Below are 19,928 nucleotides of genomic sequence, written 5' to 3' on the forward strand. Positions count from 1 at the left end.
CTGTTGTGGCCTCTCCCGTTGCGGAGCACAGGCTCCGGACGCGCAGGCTCAGCGGCCATGGCTCACGGGCCCAGCCGCTCCGCGGCATGTGGGATCCTCCCAGACCGGGGCGCGAACCCGGTTCCCCTGCATCGGCAGGCAGACGCGCAACCACTGCGCCACCAGGGAAGCCCACCCCTGTTTTTTCTTGATGAATCTGGCTAAAGGTTTATCAATTTTGTTTATCTTTTCAAAGAACCAGCTTTTAGTTTCCTTGATCTGTTTTTTTTTTTTTATCATTTTCTTTGTCTCTATTACATTTATTTCTGCTCCGATCTTTATGATTTCTTCCCTTCTACTAACTTTGGGTTTTGTTACTTCTTCTTTCTCTAGTTGCTTTAAGTGTAAGTTTCCGTTGTTTGTTTGAGATTTTTCTTATTTCCTGAGATAAGATTGTATTGCTGTAAACTTCCTTCTTAGGACTGCTTTTGCTGTGTCCCATGTTTTGGACTGTTGTGTTTTTGTTGTCATTTGCCTCTAGGTATTTTATGATTTCCTCTTTGATTTCTTCAGTGATTCATTGGTTGTTTAGTGGCATATTGTTTAGCCTCCAGATGTTGTGTTTTTTACAGTTTTTTTCTTGTAGTTAATTTCAAATCTCATAGCATTTTGGTTAGAAAATTTGCTTGATAAGGTTTCAATTTTCTTAAATTTACCGAGGCTCGCTTTATGGCCCAACATGTTATCAGTCCTGGAGAATGTTCCATGTGCACTTGAGAAGACTGTATTCTGCTGCTTTTGGACGGAATGCTCTATAAATATCAGTTAAGTCCATCTGATCTGATAAGGCCTGTGTTTCCTTATTGATTTTTCTGTCTGGATGCTCTGTCCATTGATGCAAGTGGGGTGTTAAGGTCCCCCACTATTATTGTGTTACTGTCAGTTTCTCCTTTTATGGCTGTTAGTATTATTTGCCTTTAAGCTCCTGTGTTGGGTGCATATATATTTACAATTGTTATATCTCCTTCTTGGATTGATCCCTTGATCATTAATTACATAGTGTCCTTCTTTGTCTCTTGTAACAGTATTTTAAACTCTATTTTGTCTGATATGAGTATTGCTACTCCAGCTGGTTCTGGTTTTATACCTGTTTTATCAAAATAAACACATCAGTTTGAGGGATGCTAATTACATTAAACTTACTGGACTTAAGAGGAATCCTGTATTTTACTGTAACTGAAGTTAAATAGAGCAAGAAAACCGGAAAGAGGAAGATAGTAGGCTCCTTTTTAGATTTCCTATCACAGAAATTTGTTGAAAGGATGTGAGGTAATAACCTTTTTGCCACAAAATTAATTTGAAACAGATCTAAGATTTTTCTGTAAGTAAGTATTGGACTTCATATTTGAACCGATGATAGGGTTAAGTAAGGAGTGTATAACTGAATCTTGAGATCATACAATGAGCTGTTTTAATTATAACTCATTACTTTAATCAACCTTTGACTGTAGAACTTGACATCTGATTTATTTTTATATTATCCTAACATCCCTAAAAAAGACATTTCTAGGCTACTGCTGTGTCTTTTTCCAGAATTGTTCCTAGTTGTATAACTAACTAACTCGGTATCATTTAAATAAGCATTTGGGGTTTATGTTTTAGGTTGAGTGTATAGTAAGAAAGATTAGAACAACCTAATAGAAGCATATCTGTTGCCTTGTTTTTGTCTTCCAGAATCTCTACACAAGGAAGTACAGGATTTGGCCTTTCTAGACGTTGTATCCAAACTTCGCAGTCATGAGAACAAAAGTGTTGCTCAACAGGCCTCTCTCACAGAGCAGAGACTTGCTGTGGAAAGCTGAGAACTACCCCTCCCGGATACACCTCTCATTTCCCCTTTGTCCTCCATCCAGCTGCCTCTTCTGCTTCATTCTCTTCCATATCACTTGTGCATGCGTGTAATGTTCCAATGCCAATTGAAGAACTGCTGTAGGTACCTGCCCAATAAGATTTCTAAACCCATAGTTAGTTAGTTAGTTAGTTGTTAGTTAGTTAGTTTGAACATGAATTTGTCAAAAACAAGTCTCCACCCCATAACTGTTTCCTTGTATTCCTGTTGCTTGAGCTACATTAAGTAGAATGTGCATGTTGTAGTCCTATGATGATGACGTAAACTTGGTACTACACAATGACTTGCTCCTCATCCTTGGTAGACTACATAATAATGTACTGGTAAATTAGAAACAAATGAGAATGCAGCAGGATCTGGCTAGCTTATGAAAGATGGAACTGAATAGTAAAAATAATAGCTCCATTTATTGGTGCTTGGAAAGCACAGTGACCAAAAAACCTGTATGGCTGCTTATTCATTAGTCTTACCTACTAATGTCAAACCCATGGTACCTAGAGTTAAATAAAGTCCAGTGCTCTCGCTCTTTACCCTCTGGTTTCCTCTTCTTCCTTTGTAGACTCTTGAAACTGCCACAAACTTGGCAAGACTTCCTAAGGTTTTTTATGTCATATTTAATTGGCCATCATCAGTAGCCGATGTTGAAAACGTTTGTAGTTTTCAGCATGAAACTAAGGGGTTGAAGAATATTACACTAGTACATCTTGGTTTTTGCCTGCATTTTAGATTCTGATATATGTACAGTTTCACCTCAGAATTTCTTCCGTCAATTAATCAACATTGTTCAACACATGTCTTTAAAAGTCACTTGGCATTTGTTTTCAACTGAGAAAGTTGAGTACAGCTCTTTAGAAAATGGATTTTTTTTTTTTCTGTTTTTCACCATTCAGCTTGAAAGCAAGAAGTTTCCTTGGTCTTTTAGCCCTTTTAAATTTTATATGAGAACTAGCAGGGCATATGAAAAAAGATTAAGAAATGTTTGTCTAGACTAAAGAAAGGAAGCAGGTCATAAAAGCCATAGTAGCCAGTCCAGTTCATTCTGCACATGGCCTCACCCCAGTAGCTGTTAGAGTTTCCCACCTCCACTTTCCACAGAGAACTGCACTGGATCTTAAAGCCTATCGGAAAGTGACAGTGCCAAGTGCCAAGACTCAAGAGGTCAGAAGCCCCCTTGGCAGAATGTAGTACGCTCTTCACTGCTACCACCACACCAAATGGGTCTTAGAGCTTTGAAACACATGAACATCCCTGTGACATACCTGCCTTCTCCGAATGGCCGTGTGTGACAAATACTGGCTGAAAGGTGAGGTGGGCTCCTTGCTCTCCAAAATTGATGCTGCCCATCTCTGTGGGGTGATCGAAGCTGGACTTTTGACTCTGAAATAGCTGTAATTCGAGAAAGTTAAAACCCCAGTGGAGGTAAAGAACTTTTTGAGTGACTGTTCCCTTTGATGTCCAAGAAAAGGACGATTATTGTGAGTGCTTATGCTACGCTTACTGTAAGAATGATCTTGTTCATTGTCTTCTCCTGGGCTGGATAGTGGACTATATTTTATTTTAGATTTTGAAAGACATCTGTAATGTTGCATAATAGGCTGTCCATATTAATAACTAAATAAACAGTATATAAACTGTAATGACATCATTGGGTTTATTTGTATATTTTACTTCTATTTCCAGCTCCTAGAACAGTGCCTGCTCATGGTTGGTGCTCAGTAAGTATTTGTTGAATGAACCCCTACTTCCGTGAAACTTCCAGAGTGCCTGAACTATTTCTAGATAGATTGATAGAGAAATTGAGATGTAGGTATTTGTCTGACTTCAAGGAATTTTTCTTTTTTGATAGTAGGATCTGTCTGTATTGAAAAGCATTATATAGAAAACCTCGGAACAGAAGCATCCAAAAAGCACGGACTTGAGAAAAAGGACTGTCTGGGCCAGCTGCCAGCAGTCAATTTGCTGATATGCTAGGAACGCTCATCTTCAGCAAAACAAAATGCAATTCAAATCACCCGTTGTTCCGCGGCGTGACCAGACCAGAGGCTGTGCCCTTATGATGACAGGGCTCCACCAAACTCGGTGATGTGCTGCTGTGCCATGGCAGTGGGTGGGAGTCCACAGACAATACCATCCCTCTCCTACTACTTGGTCCTAGTTTTAGAGACCACCTTTACATTAGTTTGCTACTCACTAAGAGTGCATTCTAAGGGAAAGATGGGAGGAGCTGCTCAACAAAGCTTTCCTTACCACTTTGTGCCAGGACTAGAGCATAGATGAAAAGCAAAAAGGCCAGAACTTAGAGGGAAGAAGATGTCTGAGTGAAATGCACTGGAATGTCCTCCTTTCCTCCCTCCTAGTCCCATTAGCTCCTTGGAATCTTGCTAACCACCCACCCAGAGTGTCACTTCACTGTGCTCAAAGCAAAATTGATTAAATACTGGCCCGTAATCCTGTGTCTTTCTTGATAAAACATGCTTTGAGCATACTATCTGATAACAGTGGAGATGTGAAACAAACTTTTTAAGTTCTAATACAGTTTCCTCTTGGGTGGAACAGAATGCTCTCCGATATAAGCATTAGTGTGAAGTGTTCTGAGAAACCCCTGCATGTGAAGATTTCAAAAAGAAATACTCCTTGGTATCATTAGAAGGCTTATTATCTAATTCTGTTGAACATAAGGGGTGAAGACGTCTATTACTCAGGTGAGCATTATCCTTTGTATCCAGCTGTTACGAGAATCAGTAAGCTTAAAAGACACTTCTTAACTCTAGGAAGCCATACATCTGAATCATACAAGTGCCTATTAAAAAGCACTTAATGATATCTGGGGTGAATCTTCATGGCTGTAACCAGGAAAATTGAGGGGTTTTTTTTCACAGATGTGATCTCTTAGTTTACATACGAAGATACATCATTATATGCCATGTGGCGTCACAGATATGTTTTACAGGTCTGTCCTACTAAAATGTTATGGAAACTATTTGAAAAGTGTGATAAGTGGAAAGAGTAAGGTCTCTGGATACTGCCTCTTCCGTAGTCACGTCCTAGTTCTATTACTTACTACCTATGTGACCATTGCCAATTACTTAAACTCTCTGGGCCTGTTTTCTCATTGAGTTTAATAATTCCTCCTTCCCAGGGTTTTTGTGACAATTCAAACTTTCAGGGGTTGACGGTAAAGCTGGAGGGAACTGCGACATCTTATGGCCTAGACTATATTCCCCACCTTCCCCCTACAGGATTCCTGGCTAAAGGAATTCAAAGAACAAAAGCCAAATAGGAGAATTAGTTCTAGAGAGATTGATAGAGAAATTGAGATTTCGATATTTCTCTGACTTCAGAGAATTTCTTTTGATAATAGGCTCTGCCTCTATTAATAGTGTATTAATAATGTATTAATAGTGTCTATTGGAGGAGCACCCAGTTATCCTCCATACAGAGTGCATAACTTCTTACCTCCTTCCCCCTGAAACTAAGATGGCCAGGTGGGCAGAGAAGGCCTTTCAGTGTAGCTCCCACTGTAGTACTTCCTCTTCCTGTCTCAGACCTCTTCATCTGTAAAGTGGGAATAACAGTACTAGCTCAGTGATATTAGCTTTTATTAGTATTATTACTAAGTCAATATAGATAAAGCTGTAGTACTGAGTTTTTCCTCAATATAGAAACAAAACAATCCCCCCTTCCCATTTTCAGTGCTGCCAACTTTTATCAGTATATATAAAATGCACCTTTTTAATATACATACTTCTCATTATATGTCTTTCGTCTTTTTCATATATATAAATGCTGTGTGTTTTGCATAAAGGTTTATGGTAACTGTGCTCTGAATCCTGTAATAGAATCCACCCATTTATCATTATGCTTCTTGACTAGACAGGCAGAGTCCCTTGTTGGAGGTTTCCAGGGGTAAGCTGTTACTAGTTCCTTGTATGCCATGAATGGTAAGCTACAGTATTTGAAGGAAAAAGTGAGCTTTGCATGGAATTTATGCTCCTAAGTTCAATTTATTTATTCTTTCCTTCTCAGTTGACTTTTTGAAGTTCATTATTTCCTTATCCTTACTTTGTTTCTTCCCAGAAAAACAAACAAACCCTTTTACCAAATTGAGCTTTTTAGCCATGGCCACAGAGATTGTAATCTGTCATCATTTCAGAAATGGACAATGTGCATCTGTCTGCTATTTATAACACTAGATAGACATTTAATATGGCAACAATTCATTCATATACTGGAACCAATTATAATTAGACCAAACTTAAGCCAGGTAGGAACTGATGCCTGGGTTCTCCTGACATTCGTTTCCTCGGTCCCTGGCTTTTCTACTGCCTGATGTCACATTTGTCCAAAGAGAAATGTAGAGCCTCCCACTTCCTAAGCAAACTGGAGGATCAGGGTGATGTCTTCTCCCAAGTGGTTTTAATGGTTTCTCTGATCCTCAGCATTATGAATGCGGCTTTTAAGGAGTAAAAATGGAGCAAGTAGCGATGGTTAAGTCATGGACACAGGGGCTCAGGGGAGAAATGACTTGATTCAAATACCATCTACAATCTAAAAAAAAAACTTCATTTTCACATTCACCCCCAACCTCAGAGCACATTCTTAGAACTTATCCATGACTCAGAGATCTGTGGTTTTGCTGGTAGGCATGTGTGCAACCGTATATTAATCTGCTTAACCATACAAAGGTAAAACCACATTCAGCGGTATGTGGAACTTTATAGTGTTTAGTTGGTGTTGGTCACATATATAGAGAATTTTCTGTTTCAGGATTAGGTTTTAAGAAAATTAACTAGCTAGGTTTTTAAATCTTCATCAAGGAAGTTTAAAGCCTAATCCCTGTCAAACTTTGAAGCCTCTTAGTCTCAAGTTTGGGATTTTTTTAAATTAAATAATTCAAAAGATCTTTATTAGATTTCTGTTATCTCAAGATAAAAGATTTTAAAGCTTTAACCCAGATTTCCAGTATATAAACTTTACATATATTTTTAGAAGATCTATGGTTGGATTTAGTGTTCCTTGAAAAATTCAAAATAGAACTACAATAAGATCCAGCAACTCCCCTTCTGTGTGTTTACCCAAAGAAGACAAAAACACTAGTTTGAAAAGATATATGCACCCCTATGTTCAAAATATGGAAGCAGCCTAAGTGTCCATCAATAGATGAATGTATAAAGAATATACAGTGGTGTATACAGTTGTACCTTGATATCCACTGGGGATTGGTTCCAGGACCTGCCTCAGATACCAAAAATCCATGGATGCTCAAGTACCATAGTTGGCCCTCTGTATTCATGGTCCTGCATCTGTGAAATCAACCAACCAAAGATTGTGTAGTACTGTAGTTTTTATTGAAAAAAATCCACGTATAAGTGGACCCGTGCAGTTGAAACCTGTGTTGTTTAAGGGTTAACTGTATTTACAATGAAATATTACTCAGTCATAAAAAAAGAGTGAACTCTCCGCATGTGCACCACCGTGGCTGGATCTAGAGGATAATATGCCAAGTGAAGTGAGACAGGAAGACAAACACCGTATGATTCACTTATACTTGGAATCTAAAAACAACAAAAACAAAACAGAAGCAGACTCACAGATACACAGAACAAACTGGTGGTTGCCAGAGGGGAGAGGGGTGTGTAGCTGGATGAAATAGATGAAGGGGATTAAGAAGTACAAATTTCTAGTTATAAAGTCACGGGGATGTGATACACAGCGTAGGGAATATAGTCAATAATACTGTAATAACTTGTATGGTTACTAGACATGGTGATTATTTCATAATGTATTTAAATGTCAAATCACTATGTTGTACACTTGAAACATTATATTGTACATCAACTGTACTTAAGTTTTTTAAAAATCTGATTTTCAAGTATACTTGACAGATATTACCTACTATTGCAGTAGTTATTTTGTCATTTATTGATTCCCAGGAATCCTGAAGGAAAGAAACTCAAACTGTACCCTCAGATTACTGTCAAAAATAAATTCCTATATGAATTCTCACTCTGAATTTTATAACCATATCTACTTTAAAATAGGCCTCCCTTCTAGCCAAATGGTGTTTTTGTGGTTTTTCTGGTTCATTTTTAATGAACTGTCATACAAAGAACAGAGCTAAGCCTGCTGGGAAGCTGGCTACACCCCTGCCCTTAGGGTGTCCGTGCCCTCAGATGAAAAACCCCTGCTCCTTTGAGGACATTTCACAGTGCTCTCCTGTGGTCACCATCACCCCACCACCAGGACCAGAGAAGGTCAGCTGCCTTTGACCTTGACCGCTCTTCAGGGATATCTGCTCTGCTTCTTGGTGCTCCGTTCTTCCCCGTGTCTAACATGAGCACATCAGATGAATACCTGTGATTACCTAGAACTTATGAAGGAGGTAAAGGTTGAATCATACTCTTAAGATTGCAACCCAACAGTAGAAGATAAAGTGCTGCCCTAATCAGAGTGAACCACGGGGAGGAAATATTAACCAGAGCGGCTTTGATTTTAGACCCATCTCTGCAGGAACCCAAAATAGTCCCTAACTTCAACTGGTGCCAACTATCCGTACACAGTTCCTTCACCCTCACCCTCCGTTTTTTTTATGGTTCTAGAATGTGTCCTACTCTCCACCATGCCTCTCCTATAATGACGTCCCTTTTCGTGCAGGTAAGTATGGAAGGAGTTATTAATGACTCATATTCCACTCTTTTCACCCACACCCCTCACCCCCTGGTGCCCAGTAGAAGTTAGGGGAAGTGACACAGCAAAGTGACCATTGAGCTTCATAATAGCACAATCTACACAATCTGTTAAATCCTCTGCTTCCCCCTCTCCTACCCCTTGCCCTCTTGTGCCCCTTATCAGTATCACTTTGAGACGCAGGGCCTTCCCCTGCACTGACCAAAGAAAAGCAAGAGTTGGAAAGCAGAGATTACCTGTACATCTGGATGTTTCTAACCTGATTTGGTAGTCCCTTATTCTGTAAAATGCAGGCTTCATCTGATGCAGTTTTGGAAGGATGTTCTGGCGTGCTCTCCACAGCAGTTGCCCTGTGTGTGTGCGTATTTTACATAGTTGAAGTGTTATGCCACATGTAGCTACATCCTTTCTTTTCCACTTACACAATAAGCATTTTTCCACATTACTAAGAACTCTGTTTCATAACCTCATTTTTAATGGCTGCATATCCTCCAATTATATGGATGCACCATAATTTACTTAGCCATTTCCCACATCTGGACATTAAAGATATATTCCAAGTTTTTTTTTTTTTTTTTTTTTTTTTTTTGCGGTACGCGGGCCTCTCACTGGGATCCTCCCGGACCGGGGCGCGAACCCGGTTCCCCTGCATCGGCAGGCGGACGCGCAACCGCTGCGCCACCAGGGAAGCCCCTATTCCAAGTTTTGAAAAAAAAAAAAAACCTCAAATGCTAAGTCGTGAGTATCTGCATCTGCTCAATTAAAAACATCTGACCTGTAAGTCCCCTCTGCTCTCTGCCCTAATCCTAAATTTAAAACTCCATTCCTTTCTTCTTCAAGAGCCCTTATCAATTTCTCAGTTCGGCCTCTTTGCACCCTTCCTGATCCACTTGTACGTTTGTCACCTCCTGGACACTCTGCTCCTGCAAAGTTCTTGCTAGTCTCCTAAGGGGACCCACCACAAGGGGTAGTGGCGTCACAAGGGTGGGGTGGCCGCACCTCCCTCCCGGCATCCGGGCCTTAGATCAGCTACACCCACGCACCCTTCACCAGCGCCGCTTACCAGATGTATCAGAGAGGGCCTCTAAAAAGAGGTGGCACAGAGCACACCTCCAAGTACCCACTGGAGCTGGTGTTTAGCTAACTGGAGTCTCATTGCCTCTTAGCACCGTCATCCACCGCTCCCAACACCTCTGCACCTGTTGCCAAGCCTGTGAACTGCCACTCTTATTGGTTCCAAGTGATAAACACACTCCAGGCACCACTCACATGAAGAGAGGAGAGAGGGGTGGAGGGCCTCTTCTTCCCACAAGAATCCTCATTTAACACTCCTGAGGCATCTGTGACCTGGCTAGCCCATTTCTTCCTCTAGAGACCAGGGCAAACTGGGGGTCTTCATACATCTTTGTTCCACATGGTATTTTGAAAAAAAAAAAAAAAAAAAAAACAAAAAACTAACAGCTGTAGACACTGAAATTTTGGATGATTTTGCATAAAATCTAGTTATTTGACTTTTCTTTTAAAAGGGGGAGAGCTGGCAACCAGGCATTCTGCATCCCAGGAGGGCAGTGTGTGGCTGTGACCCTGTGCCTTTGGACAGGGCATGCGTCTCCAGCCTGTGCCCACCTCCCCTGTTCCCCTCAACTCCACAGCCCCCGGAAGCCTGCGTGGCTTGACCCTGTGGAGACCTCGTGTGTAGTCTGTCTGCTTCCAGAGCAGAAGGGGTGGGGATTTTTAGGGGAAGAGAAGCAGCGCCATGGGAAGGGCCTTGTCAAACAGAGGTCCGAATACTTGACCCCAGGGCATTTTTATGACCTGTGCAAACTTGGATTGTTTTTATCCCCTCAGAGAAAAGACTCGACATTCTGAAGGCCAGTGACAGCTGCAGTCTGACTGTCAAGTGTCAGGAATATTGGAAACTCAAACAGCTGTAAGCCGTGCCCACGCCCGTACCCACGCCATCCTGCTGACAGAAGTGGGCTGGTGCTGAGCTTCCTGTCCCCTCACACGGCTGGGAGCACCCTGAGGGGACTGTAGGAATTTAGGACATCCTTTCTTGGCTGGATCAGGAATGCAGCCCTTCCCCTGAGGCCAAAAGTATCCTCCCCATCCCCTTTATCCCATGATTCAGGAGCTTTTATGGAATACGGGACCCTGCTAACCCAAGCGATTACACTCTGCTCTTTGAGAAGCAGAGAATTCTAACACCTGCCAAACTCCCGGGATAACCTGATCAACCACAATTTCCTCTTTGTAGCCAACCCTTCAGATATCAGTCTCCTCATTTAAAAAGGCTCATACAGTTAAAAGTTTCAATCCACTCTCAGCCGAAACACCCCTGAAGAGAAACAGCCTGCTCCTAAATGTTTCATTGACATAACGCACCAAAGGAGAGTATGTTCCTCATATCCCCCAGAGTGGGGGGACTAGGTAAGTCTAGTGGACCAGGTAAGTCTGGTCCCTGGCACCAGAGTGGGCCAGGTAAGTCTCCACGCCTCAGACCGCCGGGGAATGCACAGACCGGGAGCTAAAGTGTGGCTATAGCACAGGAATGGTTGTCAAACCTTGTTTTCTCTAGAGGTGACTAACCCAGGACCAAAAAATGCCGGAACTCCCCACGTCCCTGCCATGGTTGAAGAGGAATATAATATCAATAAGAGACACAAACAAACAAAGAAAAATGCCCTCAGTTTCTGAGAAGACAAGGCAGAGCGTGAAAGAGAAAGAGGAAGGAAAAATCATTCAGGACTCAGGACATGAAAGTCCACAAAGTCACTGGACACAGGAACAGTGGGCCTGGGCAAAAGCTCACGTTGGTAGGACCAATAAATAAACTACAGATTAGCAGATGCAAAGTATTATGTATATGTACAACTGATTCACTTTGCTGTACACCTGAAACTAACACAACATTGTAAATCAATCTGTACTTCAATGAAATAAAATTTTTGAAAACAATACAAAGACAAAAAAGAAAAGGGACATCTGTCTTTGGGGCAGATATTGCAACTTATTTACCCAATATCCAGCTACCCCTTCTGCCCTATTTACAGAACCCCAATTTTGTTCAGGAGGACAATGTACCAAGCTTAAAATACTCCAATTCCCCGGCTTTCCAAGTTGGTGTTACCACTATAAAGTTCATGGGAAGGGCATCCCTTAGTAAACAAAAAGGCAGAGACCTGCTAGAAGGCCTTTGGCCCTTCACCTTTTCATTTCCTTCCTTTTCCCTACCTCAAATGTTGATACGGGCCCCAGAAGTGCAGGAGCCCTCTTGCAACCAGGAAGTACGAACATGAGAATGAAAGCCTCCACACTAAGCACGGTGGAGCAGAAAGGTGGAAAGAACCTGCATCCCACAATGAACCAAAGGATCAGCCCTGTACTGAGGAACCTTAGATAATGCAGGAGACACACACCTACCTGTTTAAACCCCTAGAGCAAGGTATTCTGTTATTTGGATCGGAATGAAATCTTGATTCACATGGCTAGTCACTAAAGCATCAAGACCTCCCTAGAACAACTTTTTGTGCTTACAGGTTATGGCCACAGAACTCAGGAAGACAAAGCCCAGAGGACTGAAACAACTGGGGCTACAAGCTTTAACCCTCAAAGTTCAGAAAAACCCCAGACAGCCTGACTTGCTGACCTAGCAGCCTTCCTCACTACACAAAGATCTACTGAGCACGTACCGTGTACATCAGGCACCATGTTGGACTATGGATAGAACAAGGAGATAGATATGTTCCATTGGGGGAGAAGATGAGAAACATATTTATCTGACTACCATAGTAAAGCAAACAAGTAAGGATATTAACTGACGTATAAACAGAGTCATAGGGGTTCTGTAGAGAGACGACTCAGCTCCGAGCATCCTGGAGCAGAAGCTACTTGTGAAAGCAGAGTAGAAGTAAGAGATAAGGAAGGAAAAATAGGGCAGAGCAGACCAGATGGGATGGGGCCTTAGACATTTTAACTTGTTATTATTTAGTGGAAAACCAAAGTTTAAACAGACGATTGGCATATTTGCTCTATGTTTTGATCTAGAACCAGAACTATTGCTAGTGGAAGAGAGACTAATAGCAGAGATTCATAGGTAATTGTGATGAGTTCCTAGTGTTGGGAGACAATTCTCCATGGGTGTCTCATGTTTCTATACTTCTGTGAAGAGCTTTCATCTCAAACTATCTCTTCGAGGATGTTTATGTAACAGCCTTGTAAGATAGAGATAGTGTCTCCTTCTGAGGGCAGGGGCATATTTTTGTACTGTGTGAGATAATAAAGATAACACCTCCCTTGGGGCAAAGTTTGGTCAGGATTGCTTGCAGACTCCTTAGAAAGTTGGGGGTATCGATACCTGGGAATTCCCTGGCGGTCCAGTGGTTAGGACTCCAAGCTTTCACTGCTGGGGCCTGGGTTCGATCCCTGGTCAGGGAACTAAGATCCCGCAAGCTGGAGGCGCAGCAAAAAAAAAAAAAGTTGGGGGATTCCTGAGCTCAGTGTACCTTGCAGCACAGACACTGTGTGTGCAGTAGCCACCTGGGTTACTGTCCTCTGAGGGACTAGGGGCTCAGGAACTATCACAAACATGAAACTCACACCATCTGCAAGGCCGTCCTTTGTCTCTGACCCGGAATTCTCATGCCTCCTGTGAGCTTTGGTGAAACTGAGGCAAGCTAAACAGTTAGCCTGCGAGAAGGGTAAAGCCTCTGAGCCTTCACAGTTCTTGGTAATTGAACTAGGACTAGAGAGACGGCGAAGGTCTAAGATATGTGTGTGTGGTGGAGGTTGGAATCAAAGATGATTCCCAAATGTCTGCGCTGGGAGACAGGGCAGAAGACAGTGGCGACGTGAACTGAGAGGAGGAACAAAGGAGGAGCAGCCTCCTGTGAAGGAACATGAGCTGGGCTGAGGCGCTTAGGGATCTTGAGGAGGAGACGTCCAGGGGGCACATCCTCATTCCAGCTGAGCCTTCACTGCAGGGGCTGCTCCACACACAAACGGAGCCCCTCAGCCCACAGCGCTCCCTTCAGCGCTTCCTAACTCACATGGCATTGTGTCACATCGGAGTCCCCAAGAGACACCAACAGACCCCTTTAAGAAAAGAAAAAGGGGTGATTTACCCAAAACTTACAGAATCAAATCTTTGGAGCTGGAGCCTGAGCATCTGAATTTCTTAAAGCTCCAAAGGTGATTTCCGATCTGCAGCCAGAATGGAAAAGCATTGTTCTATTAGAATGAAGGGCAAGCAAACTTTCCTTAAAGTCCTCAGAGAGAGGCTGACCTAGCCAACAAAAGGGTCAGCATCCTTTGTGGGCAAGCAGGTGGCCATTTACTGCATCAGTAACCCAGGATTACTATTCAACGTCCATCCTTTTTGAGGCCCCTCACTTCTGACCCAGGGACCCATTATCACTTGCCAAGTAAACTGCTGCACTTAGAGCAAGCCAACTTCCTGAGCTGTTCAACTCCAGATGTGGTCTACGGTAGACATCTCCCAGAATGGTACCCTGAACTACCTGGAATCTATGCTGCCTGACACATCCTCTGGAGAAATCATCTGGATACCCTCACGCTTGCTTAATCTTACTGGGCACAGCCCGGAAACAACCATCTGCCACGGCAGCCTGTCCTCCCATCACCCTGACGGAAGGCCCAGGCATCAGGAGCCTCTTGCTGATAGTCTGGGGCCCTGAGCATCTAGAGAAGGCAAAGGGAGTTGCTGCATTCCTGAGGGGCACAGAGCCTTCCTCGTAAGCTTTCCATGTGTCCAAGTGAGCCTGACAGCCTTACAGTCATGGCTGACTCATGACTTCCTCTTGTCTTGGAAAGCTTGGTCTCCCTTTCCCCTGCAGGACATGAAGGGTAGCCATCTACTCCAGCACATACACCCTTTTTAAAAAAAATTATTTATTTTTGGCTGCATTGGGTCTTCTTTGCTGTGCGCGGGCTTTCTCTAGTTGCGGCGAGTGGGGGCTACTCTTCATTGTGGTGCGCGGGCTTCTCATTGCGGTGGCTTCTCTTGTGTTGCACGGGTTCTAGGAGCGCGGGCTTCAGTAGTTGTGGCTCATGGGCTCAGTAGTTGTGGCTCACAGGCTCTAGAGCGCAGGCTCAGTAGCTGTGGCTCACAGGCTTAGTTGCTCCATGGCATGTGGGATCTTCCTGAACCAGGGACCGAACCCGTGTCCTGTGCACTGGCAGGCGGATTCTTAACCCCTGCGCCACCAGGGAAGTCCTCCAGCACATACACTGTTACTACTGTTTGAACCTAAAAGCATGAGATTCATGAGGGTCTCAATTCAATCTGGCAATCCTGCACGAGTTTTTCTCAGCTTAACTGTGATCCCACCTCCTGGCAACATAGCTCTTTCAAAAAATGTTGAGTTCAGAAATCCTGCAAGCCTGGAAAAAACTCAGAATTCATTAGCAAAATAATTTCTTCCAAGGCTTAATCCTCACCCACCTTTGCCTTTCCTGTTTGATGCTTAAACAGGATTGGTGGGCGGGGGAGATGGAGGTGCCCTGGGAGGATTAGGCTCTTGTTGTACTCAGTGCACAGGCCTGAGTCCATCCAGGGTTGGCTGACAGATGCCAGGGTCAGTTCCTCTTTGAAAAAGCCATATTACAGGAAAATAGAAATAGTTTTCTTTTTCAGAATAAAAGTCCATCCATTAGGTGAGCACATATTCTCTACACAGAAACAAAGGTATGCTCATCCTCTTTGACTTGCTCGAAGCAGTAGCCTGGTCTGGGTGCTAGAGACATAGAGGTTCCTGATTCCACGGAAAAGAGATGCCAATCAAGCAAGTTCTTCCAGAGAGGATGCTGCAGGAGCACATCTTGGTTGTGGAGAGGAGGGGACTAATGGAGCTCCCTGAGAAAGCTGATTTAGGTGAGATCTGAAGCATGAATGGGGTTTGGGGAAGAAGAGCAGTTCAACACTTTTCATCTTTGCAACATCCCTGTGGTATAGGCATGACTATCTCCATCTCATGAGGGAGGCTCCGAGGATAGGAGAGAGAAAGTCACATGTCTAATGTCACACCCACAGTATAACGAGTGGCTAAGCTCTGAGTCCAACCAGCACACACACTGTCTGTGACTTTCTTACTTTGCCACACATGGGTTTCCTTTCCTAAAACAAGCTGAGGAGCTTTTTCACTGAGTACAGATTGTACGATATTCTTCAGGCTTAACAACTGACCAGCCTCCTATGGTCTCTCCAGAGACCGAGTCATTAAGGCATTTGTTCCAATGTCCAGCTTGACTCCAGGTCTTTCCATGACAGAGTCAATAAACGAATCAAATCTCCTCCAGCCTTTGCTCTGCACTGCAGTGAAAGGAGTAAGCCCTGCCTTACTCTTGGTTCTGGTTTTAGTACCTCCCGCTCTTCCCTCTTTCACTCTAGAACTTAGTAGAATGTTTGATATACGTGAGGCTCAAAAAATGTGCACTAAGCTTGAGAAACAGCAGACACAGGAAAGGCTCTGTGACTCCCCCTTTCTACCTAAAAGCAGGACATGAAATTTCCCCTGAGAAAGGTGCCCTCCCTGTACCAGGAAGAACATTCATATCACCAGAGACTGGGAATCAATGCCGAAATGGACCTGTACAAACACACCTACTAAAATGACCTTTCATTAGTTTCCCACATTTAGTTGCTAGTCACTGTCCCACAATATACTGCTCGTAGCACCAGCCCCTCTGTCTTTTCACATCCCCACAATTTATTGTCTCTGTGTAACAAGGTATTTAAGCTTTTGGTCCTAATGACTTCTGGTCTTCGTTTTCCTTTTGAAGACTCCCATGTACATGCAAAAAAATTAAATTTGTATGCTTTTTTTCTTGTTAAAAAACAAAATGTGTGCTGAGTCCTCATTACCAATTAGCATCAGTAGAAATTAAATTAGAACATGAAGCCAGAGTCCTGAGATGATCTTTCCTAAAATGGCCTGACAGAACCTTGAGAGCCATTTTCTCATTTAAGTTCTCACACTCCCAGCAAAAGATGGGGGTAGGGCATGCAGCTCTGCACTCCAGACACCACAATGGTAATTAAATACCTCCACTGCAACAGGTCTGGGTTTGTGGTGTAACTGGAATTCTATTTTTGTTAGGTAAACAAAAATGCTAATCTGGAGACATTAATCTTTCCTCTTTTGATTTGGGTGCAAATCTTGACTTAAACAATTTTCACTTTAAAATTTAAATGTCTATGGTAAGGTATTCATTTGGTGCCACAAATGAGATGTTTTTAATCCTTTGATCGGGTCATTCCACTATTAGGGCTCTATCAATGTGCAAAGTATAAGAAATATATAAGAAAGTTCACTGAGGAGATTGGTTCAAGATGGTGGAGTAAAAGGATGTGTACTCACTCCCTCTTGAGAGAGCACCGGAATCACAACTAACTGCTGAACAATCATCAAAAGGAAGACACTGGAACTCACCAAAAAAATACACCACATCCAAAGACAAAGGAGAAACCACAGTGAGATGGTAGGAGGGGCGCAATCACAATAAAATCAAATCCCATAACTGCTGGGTGGGTGTCTCACAAACTGGAGAACAATTATACCACAGAAGTCCACTGAGAGGAGTGAAGGTTCTGAGCCCCGCATCAGGCTTACCGACTTAGGGGTCCGGCAATGGGAGGGGGAATTCCCAGAGAATCAGACTTTGAAGGTTAGCGGGATTTGACTGCAGGACTTTGACAGGTCTGGGGGAAACAGAGACTCCACTCTTGGAGGGCACACACAAAGTAGTGTGCACATCAGGACCCGGGGGAAGGAGCAGTGACCCCATAGGAGACTGAACCAGACCTACCTGCTAGTGTTGGAAGGTCTCCTGCAGAAGCAGGGGATGGCTGTGGCTCACCGCAGGGACAAGGCCACTGGCAGCAGAAGTTCTGGGAAGTACTCCTTGGTGTGACCCCATTAGCCACACCAAACTGTCTGTGGGCTCCAGTGCTGGGTCACCCAGGCCAAACAACCAACAGGGAAGGAACTCAGCCCCACCCATCAGCAGACAAGCAGATTAGAGTTTTACTGAGCTCTGCCTACCAGAACAACACCCAGCTCTACCCACCACCAGTCCCACCTATCAGTAAGCTTGCACAAGCCTCTTAGATAGCCTCATCCACCAGAGGGCAGACAGCAGAAGCAAGAACTACAATCCTGCAGCCTGTGGAACGAAAACCACATTCACAGAAAGATAGACAAAATGAAAAGGCAGAGGACTATGTACTAGGTGAAGGAACAAGAAAAAACCCCAGATAAACAAATAAATGAAGTGGAGATAGGCAACCTTCCAGAAAAACAATTCAGAATAATGACAGTGAAGATGATCCAGGACCTCAGAAAAAGAATGGAGGCAAAGATTGAGAAGATGCAAGAAATGTTTAAAAAAGACCTAGAAGAATTAAAGAAAAAACAGAGATGAACAATACAATAACTGAAATGAAAAATACACTAGAAGGAATCAGTAGCAGAAGAACAGAAAAGTGATCTGTAAAACAGAATGGTGGAATTCACTGCCACAGAAGGGAAAAAAGAAAAAAGAATGAAAAGAAATGAAGACAGCCTAACAGACCTCTGGGACTACTTTAAATGCACCAACATTTGCATTATAGGGGTCTAGAAGGAGAAGAGAGAGAGAAAGGAGCCGAGAAAATACTTGAAGAGATTATAGTTGAAAACTTCCCTAACATGGGAAAGGAAACAGCCACCCAGGTCCAGGAAGCGCAGAGTCCCAGGCAGGATACCCAAGGAGAAACACACTGAGACACATAGTGATCAAATTGAAAAAAATTAAAGACAAAGAAAAATTATTAAATGCAACAAGGGAAAAATGACAAATAACATACAAGGGAACTCCCATAAGGTTAACAGCTGATTTCTCAGCAGAAACTCTACAAGCCAGAAGGGAGTGGCATGATATATTTAAAGTGATGAAAGGGAAGAACCTACAACCAAGATTACTCTACCCAGCAAGGATCTTATTCATATTCGACTGAGAAATGAAAAGCTTTTCAGACAAGCAAAAGCTAAGAGAATTCAGCACCACCAAACCAGCTCTACAACAAATGCTAAAGAAACTTCTGTACGCTGGAAACACAAGAGAAGAAAAGGACCTACAAAAACAAACCCAAAACAATTAAGAAAATGGTAATAGGAATATACATATCGATAATTCAAAAATTACCTTAAATGTGAATGGATTAAATACTCCAACCAAAAGACACAGGCTCACTGGATGGATTCAAAAACAAGACCCATATATATGCTGTCTACAAGAGACCCACTTCAGACCTAAGGACACATACAGACTGAAAGTGAGGGGATGGAGAAAGATATTCCACGGAAATGGAAATCAAAAGAAAGCTAGAGTAGCAATGCTCATATCGGACAAAATGGACTTTAAAGAATGTTACAAGAAACAAGGAAGGACACTACATAATGATCAAGGGATCAATCCAAGAAGAAGATAAAACAATTATAAATATATATGCACCCAACATAGGAGCACCTCATTACATAAGGCAAATGCTAACAGCCATAAAAGAGGAAATAGACAGTAACACAACAATAGTGTGGGACTTTAACACCTCACTTACACCAATGGACAGATCATCCAGACAGAAAATTAATAAGGAAACACAAGCTTTAAATGACACAATAGACCAGATAGATTTAATTGATATTTATAGGACAGTCCATCCGAAAACAGCATATTACACTTTCTTCTCAAGTGCACATGGAACATTCTCCAGGATAGATCACATCTTGGGTCACAAATCAAGCCCTGGTAAATTTAAGAAAATTGAAATTATATCAAGCATTTTTTCTGACCACAACACTATGAGATTAGAAATAAATTAGAGGGAAAAAAACGTAAAAAAACACAAACACATGGAGGCTAAACAATACGTTACTCAGTAACCAAGAGATCACTGAAAAATCAAAGAGGAAATAAAAAAAATACATAGTGACAAATGACAATGAAAATACGATGATCCAAAACCTATGGGATGCAGCAAAAGCAGTTCAAAGAGGGACGTTTACAGCAATACAATCCTACGTCAAGAAACAAGAAAAATCTCAAATAAAAAATCTAAGCTTACACCTAAAGGACCTAAAGAAATAAGAACAAACAAAACCCAAAGTTAGTAGAAGGAAAGACATCATGAAGATCAGATCAGAAATAAAAGAATAGAAACAAAGAAAACAATAGCAAAAAACAATAAAACTAAAAGCTGGTTCTTTGAGAAGATAAACAAAATTGATAAACCTTTAGCCAGACTCATCAAGAAAAAGAGGGAGAGGACTCAAATCAATAAAATTAGAAATGAAAA

The 19,928-nt window shown here is 42.4% G+C and overlaps 1 protein-coding gene across 4 annotated transcripts in view; it reads left to right on the top strand.

The window, feature by feature from the left end:
- The window catches only part of RAP1GDS1 (Rap1 GTPase-GDP dissociation stimulator 1), a 161,182-nt gene extending 158,024 nt beyond the window's left edge, over positions 1 to 3,158 (top strand). For all 4 annotated transcript variants that reach the window (XM_024126566.3, XM_007109654.4, XM_024126565.3 and 1 more), the window contains one exon: positions 1,714 to 3,158. In XM_024126566.3, coding sequence (XP_023982334.1) covers positions 1,714 to 1,841 — 128 coding nt within the window. In that variant the 3' untranslated portion in view covers positions 1,842 to 3,158. The remainder of the gene's footprint in view (positions 1 to 1,713) is intronic.
- The last annotated feature ends 16,770 nt before the right edge of the window (positions 3,159 to 19,928 follow it).

This window comes from Physeter macrocephalus, chromosome 7, assembly GCF_002837175.3.
Source record: "Physeter macrocephalus isolate SW-GA chromosome 7, ASM283717v5, whole genome shotgun sequence".
In the NCBI taxonomy this organism is placed as follows: Eukaryota; Metazoa; Chordata; class Mammalia; order Artiodactyla; family Physeteridae; genus Physeter; species Physeter macrocephalus.